We start from the raw sequence: 9,889 nt of genomic DNA on the forward strand, positions 1-9,889 counted from the left end.
TCTTGGTTTACTCAGTCATTTTACTACACAGTCACTGTACAGCTTTATTAAGGTATTAAGTGCCTATAAAGCAAGGTCAAAACAAGACAAGTACATCTAACTTCATTCTCTTAAGTGGTGATATGCAGAAAACCCAGCATAAACAAGACTTATACAGTGTCAGAGATTAATATCATGTTAAAAACAAAGTGTAAAGGTTGAATTTTTTCTTTACCACCAGTTTCTTTGTCTTCAACCAAAATTTCCAGCTTGAGAAGGCGCCAGGGGATGTCAGGGTCATCACCCATCACTGTCAAGGTGGCCTCAAACTCACCCTCAACTCGGAACTTCACACGGCCATTGGCTGAGGAAGACAAGAATGTTTTATTTCACTCAGCCTCCTAAGATGCCTGAAAAATAACAGTGTGGTAGCTCCTGGTAGTCATAATGGATTACTTCCCAATCATTTCTGTTCTGTTGCTTATGTTTCTGTGCAACTGTGAACATTTTACAGTCTGCAACAGACCCAATGTCAATAAGCAGCACAGAGAGATGTACAAACTGTCCTGAGGTTAACTTGTTAAATCTGATCACTTGTTAACACTTGTGCTTCTCTAATACAGAGTAACACTGAGCTGACTACCAGCCTGACAAACAAAACATCTGGCTGAAATATTCCTATTCTTTGCTACTATCAACAATGGATGCTTTCAGCAATACTCAAATGACATTCAGAACATGGATCTCAGCCCAGGCTGAAATCCAGCCCTGAAAACACATCTCACTGCAAAGTATTATTTAATATTAGAATATTTTAAATCCATTTTCATGAGAGGAAGATAATATTTTCCATAATTTAAATATACACAACAAGCAAAGTTTATGCACATTATTTATCTAATTGACATGTGCATCCTCACACCTGTGAACACTGCTATCTGTTTCACAAATTGGGAGCAAGGACTTTAAAACTGCAAGCAAGGTCATAAAAAGAATGAGAGGCAAAGCAAACAAGTAAGTACAAGTCTTTACTCTGACATTCACGTCAACCTCAATCATTTAACAAACTATGTTATATACCTTTACAATTAAAGACATTTAGCAATATTCCTGCAAAACATTTAACCATTTAACTCAGGAAATTTCATTTTCAAGAGCACCCCAGGCACGCTCTTAAAACAAACCACACTCTAAACCAGAAAATAACAGTTATTGAAATGTTTAGTTGACTGAAAACTCTTAAGAGCTCAGACATATTATTCATATATCATTCATATATACTTCCATTAGACAAAAATACCTCTGATACTGATACTGCAAGCACTCACACAGGGACTAGAGAAAACTAGCACTAAGATTCTTCAGGAACATCTTTGATCTAGGTCTGTGGGGAATGGTTTACAAATGGCTAACCTTGTCTTGGTTAAAAGCATGGACTAGGTCCATTCCCACCCTGTTCTCTGTGAATCTGCAATAACCTAGTCCAGTTTATAGCCATCCTTCCTATACAAAAGTTTGTCTTAATGTTTGGGCTAAATGAAAACAGATCCCAAAACAGTTTAAGAGATCTGTACTGTGGTGAGCCACTGAACAAAAGGCATGCATAAATATGAATAAATTCTGTGCCTGAACATGAATATAAAAACAGCTTAAAAAAGCAACACTGAGTGACTTGTTTAAACTCAAGTTCAAAGAGTTTCTGCAGAAAGACCTAACAGTTTAATTATAAAATTTAATTAAGATGAAGTAGCCCAAAGACTTTCACAGAACATTTACTGAAAGAGCAAGACAACGTCTAAAACTTTTTGGCACTACCTGCACAGGATTTCTTCCTGAAAATAAATAATATTTCAGCAATTTTATCAGTGCTCTCATTTTTCAAACAGGGGGAAAACCACATGTTTTGATGTCATACAAAGACCGGATCCCAGTATTAATAGATGAAGCTCCTTAATGATCTCAATTAAGCTATCATTTAGCTTTGCTTTAGTGTTAAAACAGCACTTTTATATCAGCCTGCAATAATGTATCCTTCAAGAAATAATTGCAGTTCTTACCTACTGTAAGATTTGCCAGCTGTGGAGGGAGATCTGTAGTCACGAGTCGATGGCGAAGGATCTGGTTTAGCTGATGAAGTGTAGTTTGCTTCTCACTCTTTGTTATTGGGTCAGGAGGGATTATTTTATCCTGTTGCAATAAACACAAGCAAGTCTATGTACCTCAGACATGTATAACAGATTGATAGCAGCAATTGTGAAAACCAGCCAGACCAGAACTCTGAAAATATAAATACTACAGGCCATTGCCCAGTGAAGTTTATATCTTACACTCAGATTTGCTTTCTACCTCATTACATTTTACCCAAGACTGACCACTGCATAAAATCACTAAATTTGGCGGAACTAAATAAATGGAGGGAATGCTTTACTGGGAAAGCACAACTTGCTCAAACAGGAAGTGTTCTGCATGAGAAACTGACACTGCAGAGCCTTGGCACTGGGCCTGTATTGAGCTACAGCTCCATCTGCACACGGACAATTAGTTTGATTACTGTGCATTTGATACCATGCAGGGGATTCCCACACCCCCCAGGCAGGGCAGCTCCTCACCCTAATGCAGGTGGGCAGCCGAGGGTAGGATCCAGTTGTCAGAACATCAATTGCATACGGGATGGCAAAGCTGGGCAGCCGGGCATGAACCAAAGCATCTCGAGCCAGAGATGCCAGACGATCAGCAGTGTCCACAAACAGGATGGCTTGCTGATCTAAGAAACTGGATATCATCTGTAGACGACAAGGAATTAAAAAAGAAAAAGAAGCAAATTTTAAAAATGCACAAATCAATGGCCCTTTATATTTAGTTTATCTGTTACTTCCTATTCAAGTAACTGCATTTACAAAACAAAGAAAGAATGAATATTCTGGCCAAGGCTTACATTCACATGCAAGGACACTTAAAATCCACATGCCTTTCCTGCTGCTGTGGGGGATCTGTACAGCACCCAGTTCTTTATCTGCTGATTGCTACTGGAATGCAACCATACTTGTTTGTAATCAGTAGGGGCTTGTTTTTCTGCAACATTCTGGACTTTATTCTTATTTATCCAACATCAGGATGAAAGTGATAATAAGAACTAACACACTCAGATCACCATCTTCCCTGTCCTGTTATCTTAACCCAAATCATTTCTGACACTATGTGCAGACATGCCTTTCATTTGATGCCACTGATGACTTTTTGGGAACACGACCTGTAAATAACAAGATTATACAATTTCTAAACAGGAATATTTTTTAAATTTCTGTAGTTGTAGTAAGAAGTCAGGGTGCAGCAATATCCCTCAGAGCCTTTTTCATGCCAGACTGTGTCTAACTTACCGCACACTTTTCCACCTTCCCAGCATTATTAGCCCACTTGACCAAGGCTAACAAACGAACAAACAGCTGGCGAGTGCGACTTGCAAACTGCACTATCTCTATTTTTCTGGAAAAAAATAAATGGCACATTAAGCCAGTGTTCAGATACATAATAAAGCTGTAATTTAACTGTATGACAATTAAAAAAAAAAAGCTATAACGATAACTTTTAATTGTGTTAATGCAGGCATCAGTAATATGCAGTGGGGCTTGTTTGATTAACAGCATAGAGGGAAAAAAGTCTCTGTTTTGAATACTTAACAACATACATGGATTCTAACAAATCATGACTGTCTGGTGAAACAAAAAGCATATTAATAGGAATTAATTACTGACTGTAAGAGAAACAATTCCATAGTGAGCTCAACTGAATTATCTTTACAGCTTTTATAGGATTTCCCCAAGGCTTAAGGTTAAGTTTGAAGTAGGCAACATACCCAAGGATTACAGGACCTGACAGTAACAATACACTTATGTACACTAGAAATAGATAGATAGATAGATAGATAGATAGATAGATAGATAGATAGATAGATAGATAATACACTAAACAAAATTCTAGCATTTTTACAACATCTTTACACAGTATGCTACAATATGGAAATAGGGTGGTGGTGGGGAAGACCACAAAAACCCCATCCTTTACCTTTGCTTTCCATTCCTGCCTTGCAAAGAAATTAAGGTAAGAACTTACTGACTCTCAGTATTCCTCCCACCATTTTTGTAGAAGACAGTCAAAATGAAGGAGTGTATGTCTGCATGCCTTCAGAGCTATTTTTTGTAAAAGAGAATGCAATAGGGGCACATGCAGATTTTCATGCTTTATTACAGATCTACATGGGAGATGCATCAGACAAGACACAGATCTACTGTGTAGACCTGTAATACCATACACTCCAAAATACAACCTCATCAACAATTTATAGAGGTTTTCCTCCCCTTCTATGTGTTCAATTTACTAATTTCACCATGGTTTTCTACTTAGTTTGGAAAAAATCCCAAACCCAAGCTGTTTTCCTGATATGGGTTTCCTTCTGATCCCAATCTGTAAAACACAAACTCATGACACAAAAAGAGCCTGATTCTGCTGAGAGGGCTGGTTGTAATGAGGTTAACTCTTCTGTGCAAGCATTATCTGCATGTAGCAGATGAACATGTAAGGCCAGAAGCACAACTAATACCATCTGGTCCTGTTTCTTCCATTACATACTGTGTACCTCATCCAAGAACTTAGGCATTAAGCCAGTAATGCCTCTGTGTTCTAGAGCACATGTTTTGGAATGGCATTCAGCCTGATATTAAGATTTCAGGTGGTGGTCAAACTGCTACACATACACAGTGCTCTAACAGTAACCACACTATGAAAACGACATGTTGAGAATTTTGAAAGATTCAGGAAAACTTTATGAGATTTGAAAGATGACTACAATGAGACTTTAGAAAGCCAGCAATCTAATCTCTCAGATGAACTCCACATAGACATTGGTACAAGTTATGTCAAACATCTACAGTGAAAGCAGCACGATAGCAGGAAAAATTCAAATTGATGTTCTGTGACTGAGAAGAAATTTAAAAAACCAGCTCCCAAAAAGCACAACAATTTAATAATGAAAATGATTGACAAATCTAGACAGAGAATTCTGGTAACTGTTCCATTAATGAAGTTAGAGAAGACTTCACTTAAATGAAGTTAGAGAAGACTTGTTACTTTGATTTGACAGAATCCTGCTTCCAGAACCACCTCCATCATCCCTGACTGACAACTGCATGGGGAAGCTACTTCTCTAATAAAACATAAAGGCCTTCAAATTTGCTACATTGCCTTTCATTATAGGTACATAACCTCCTGCTGGGCTACACAAAATTTTACATTCAAGGAAGATGAAACTTAAGGAAAGAAGAACAAGAAACAAAGATTAAAAATCTTTCTAACAACCATGTTGCTCACTGCATTTTTTACCCTTGGTCTTCACTGCTAAATTTGGATCTCAGGTTTAAGATCCTTCAGACTAATGGCTGAGTCTGGGGAGTAAAGCATTAGCTACAGTAGAATTAAATCAAGTTAAGGACCACTTAAGCAAGCTTGACAAAAAAAAGTCCACTGGATAGATGGGCTGCATTCAAGGATTCTGAGGGAGCTGATCCATGCCACTGTAAAGATGCTCTCTATCATTTTCAAAACCCACAGTGATCAAAGGTCTTGATGACAGCAAAAAGGCAAGCACCATGTCCTTCTTCAAGAGGGCAAAGGAGGATCTTGGGATCTATAGGTCACTTGGCCTAAGTTCAGTTCAGAAAAAAATCTCATAGGACAAATCTTTCTCTAAGCTATGTCCTGATAAACACCAAGCATGTAATTAACCTGGAAACAATCACCAAAATCTGCTGAGGGCAAACCACCCCTGATCAACAGATTGCCTTCTACAGGATGAACTGCTCTGTGGTCAATGGGAGATCAAAAGATGGATTTACATTTCCAGAAAACATGTGGAATACAAGGATGGGCTGAGGAAGCTGAATTTGCTTCTGCTTGGGAAGAACAGGCTGTGTGGCAAGATCCTACTGACATCTTCAAGTACCTACAGGGGTATTGTAGAGAAGATGGAATCAGACACTTTTCAGAAGTGCAAAAGGCCAAGGTACAACAGCTACAAACTAAACCAGTGAAAAACTAGTTAGATGTGAGGAAAAGAAACAAACACAGTGATGTGGTCAAAGACTGAAGTAGGTCATCCATAGAAAGATAACAATAGTCCATTACCCAGAAGAAAGCCCCTGGATTTCCCCCACAACTCAGCACTATTAATTTTCCACCACAGTACTAATGCTTTTTTAATCCAACCACGTTCATGTAAGACTTATTTATTCCTATAATTGATAACTAATAAATGACCCTGAAAAAAAGCATCATGACATATAATTTCTCATCAGTTTTTCTTATCCCAGCATCTTTTAAATAGGTGTTGTAGTACAGAATTTATATTTTATGTGAACTTTATTAGAGGATAACACCATCACATATTCACCAAAGTATATGTGCCATGTGACCAGGCTCTAGCTGCAAGAAACAGCTTGAAGCCCAATTAGAGAATCCATCAGAGTCTCAAAGCTAGAGAAAATATGGATAATTAAGCCACATTCCTACAGATGAGCTCCTCCAAGAGCAGGAAATCCATTCCACCAAGAGAAGTTCTGAGTTAAAGTCAACAAGGATGTGAACATTTAATTTCCAGACAATTTCAGTCGAAGGACATTTTTTGTACATTGAAAGTTGTCTTATTTTATTTTCTCTAATCCAGTAGGATTTAAGTTGTTGCCCCACACCCTTTGTTGTTGCCCAACAAAGTAGAATCCAACTTTACCTAGAAATGCTAAATATCTAGATGGGAAAAGCCTTCCCATGAGTACAAGGGAGCTCTGGACCCAGGTCAGAAGTAATTTCTTCAGTAAATACTGTGATAATTAAAAATTCACACTAAACCAAATCAAAACCCACACTGTTTCTCTTAATAAAACACTAAGCAGAAGGAAAATAGGTACAAGTAATCATTCCAGGTTATGACTCCATGAAAATGGGATTAATTCCACATTTTATGAGAGTTTGGGAAGGTTTGAGATAACAATTAATGATCACCCTGGTACACAGAATTTCTTATTAAGATTCTTAGAAATATCATAGCTCCTATATCTCTGTGAAGAAATTTAGGTCAGTTAACATGTCAAATAAAGGGAACAATATTCTGACAAGTTTCATAACATTTATTATGAGAAACAGAAAAGTAAATGGATTCTTTTCATCTCAGCAGGATGCTGTTCTGGTCTCTTACATTTGCTCTCTAATAATTTTCAAACTTCAAAACCACATAGAATAGGAGCAGAAAACTGTTCATGATAAGAAAGACCAGGTAACCATGGAAAAATGCAGAAAAGAGGTTTTTACCTTGTTGTCATTGTTGAACTCTTTCTTCTGAACAAAACGTTTCTTTATTACACTAACTAGAATCTGTATAAATTCTAAAGTTCCCTTTCATGTCAGCTTTACTGTCAATTCATTGCTTCAAGATTCATGAAGAGAAAAACACCCTTAACAGTTCACCTACTTTAACAGCAACAAAACAAAACCCCAAAAATCTATAAATCCAAACACCAACAAACCCCAATATTGTCAGGATGCTGAGTAAAATCTTGAAACTATGTAGGGACAGCAAGACAGACAAAGCTTATTTTCTTGCATAAAATCTAAAATTACGTGAAAAAGATTTCATTTAAACAACAGTATATCAATATTAAAATCCTAAAGAAGTTCTATATTTTAATATGTATTACAGATTCTCTTATCATAACTCACCTTTCCATATCAGTCTTTCTTGGTAATCTATATGAAAGAGAGGGGGAAAAAAGAAGACATATTATATATCATTCTATTACATTCCAGAAATTTTGTTGGACACTTTCAGTTACAGGAAATTCTACACAACTACAAAGTACCTAAAAAAATAACACCATGGGTCACCTGTAACTAAAACACTGGAACTATTCAAATTAACTGAAAAGTTTGATGGAGGCTGCTGAGATCAGTTACTCTACATGTGCCATAAACATACAGGAAGGACTTCTTGACTGATATATTGGAAGTTTTTTCAAAGCAAACTAAAACTCTAAAATTCCTTATCCTTTCCAGAGTTTGAACATTCTTTAACTCACACCAGGCAAAATTCTGTTTGCACCCTCACCAGACATGGTACTGTACAACAGCTATACCTATCTGTTCCCATTTGTTCTGTATGTCACTTCTTGAAACACACAGCTTCCCCACAAAGTAAGAGGGGAAACAGGTTTATTCAGAGTCCAAATGTTTTAAGTGAAGTTTTTCTTGGCCCAAAACCATCCCTTTGTTTTGCCAGTTCAAACGCAACAACACCAACATAGCAAATCATTAAGTAAATGAAAATAACTTATTTCCCAAAAATAATCAAATGATATTTTAAAAACTACAGAGGTAAGTCAAGGAGTTGCAGCATCTGAAAATATCTCGGTTTTAGACATTCCAGTTTCACATATTGATATCAGTACCAGTACTCCACTTGGGGTTTTTTGGCAGTAACTTGGGGACAGACTTAAGCATTTAAGCAGCCAATCTGCAGCTGCTCTCAGTTCTCAGAGTCATTTTCTCTGTTTATGACAGAGCACTCAGCAGCTTTCACTGTGCTCTGGACAGCCTGATGCAGAGACCAGCGTGCCTGCACAGGCATCTGCCCGGGTGGGAGGATGGACAAGGGTATTTATGAGAGCAGGACAACGGGGAATGGGTTTAAATGGAAAAACAATAAGTTTAGGTTAGATATAGAAAAAAAATTCTTCCCTGTTCGGCTGGTGAGGCCCTGGCACAGGCTGCCCAGAGAAGCTGTGGATGCCCCATCCCTGGCATGTGCAAGGGCAGAATGGATGGGACTCTGAGCAACCTGGGCTAGGGGAAAGTGTCCCTGCCCATGCAGGGGGCTGGAACTGGGTGACCTATATGGTCCCTTCAAAACCAAACCATTTTATGAATGGGAAATCGCGGCCACCTCCCCCCACTCCAGCCCCGGATGAGCTCCGGGACGGATCCCGGCCAGGCCTCCGCATCCTCCCGGGATGCTGCGAGGCGGCACGGCCAGCCGGGCACGGAGCGATCCGCGGCACTCACAGGTCGGCCAGCACGGTGAGCTCGGCGTAGGTGCGGTGCAGGAGGAACTCGATGAGGGTGCTGAGGCGGTAGCCGGGGCTGGCGGCGGCTGTCACGGCACCGGGGGCCGGCGGGGCCGGGGCTGACGCGGGGCCGGCCGGCACCAGCTGGGCGCTCTCCAGCTGCACCGGCGCCATGGCGGCGGCGGCGCCTCGGCCCCGGGCAGGAGCCGCGCGGCAGCCCGGGAACGGCTCCCGGTGGTGCCGGCACCGCGCCCGGCTCGCCCCGCACGGACGGAGCGGGGAAGGGGCGGCGGGAGCGGGGCGGCTCCGCAGCGCTCAGAGCCCGCCGGGCGCAGGGGCCGCCGCCATGATGGGGCACGGAACCGGAAGCGAACGGGGAACTTTTCCGGGAAGAGCGGGCGGGGCGGGGGCAGCGGGACGGGGGGACGGAGGCGGGACACACGGACACAGGGATACGCATGGACAGAGGGACACACAGACGGGACGTGTGGATGGCGCTGCCCGTGCGCCACGGGACCGTTCGGTCCCAGGATGGGTCAGGCTGGAAGGGACCACAGTGAGCCGTCTGGTCCCACCTCCCTGGTCAAGCGGGGCCATCCCACAGCACATGGCCAGGATTGTGTCCGGACCGTTCTGGAATATCTCCAGTGAGGGAGACTCCAGACCCTCTCTGGGCAGTCTGTCCCAGTGCTCGGTCACTGCACAGTGAAGGAATTCTTCCTCATGTTCAGATGGAACTTCTATGCATCAATCTGCCTGTTCCTCCTGTCCCATTGTTGGACCCCACGGAGCAGAGCCTGGTCAAT

The 9,889-nt window shown here is 41.0% G+C and overlaps 1 protein-coding gene across 1 annotated transcript in view; it reads right to left on the reverse strand.

The window, feature by feature from the left end:
- The window catches only part of MED14 (mediator complex subunit 14), a 34,556-nt gene extending 25,286 nt beyond the window's left edge, over nucleotides 1-9,270 (reverse strand). The window contains exons 1-6 of the mRNA XM_059466398.1: nucleotides 9,082-9,270; nucleotides 7,744-7,770; nucleotides 3,357-3,462; nucleotides 2,589-2,762; nucleotides 2,037-2,166; nucleotides 215-343 (exon numbers count right to left, since the gene is read on the reverse strand). Coding sequence (XP_059322381.1) covers nucleotides 215-343; nucleotides 2,037-2,166; nucleotides 2,589-2,762; nucleotides 3,357-3,462; nucleotides 7,744-7,770; nucleotides 9,082-9,257 — 742 coding nt within the window. The 5' untranslated portion in view covers nucleotides 9,258-9,270. The remainder of the gene's footprint in view (nucleotides 1-214; nucleotides 344-2,036; nucleotides 2,167-2,588; nucleotides 2,763-3,356; nucleotides 3,463-7,743; nucleotides 7,771-9,081) is intronic.
- Nucleotides 9,271-9,889: the final 619 nt, after the last annotated feature.

This window comes from Ammospiza nelsoni, chromosome 2 (genome assembly GCF_027579445.1).
Source record: "Ammospiza nelsoni isolate bAmmNel1 chromosome 2, bAmmNel1.pri, whole genome shotgun sequence".
In the NCBI taxonomy this organism is placed as follows: Eukaryota; Metazoa; Chordata; class Aves; order Passeriformes; family Passerellidae; genus Ammospiza; species Ammospiza nelsoni.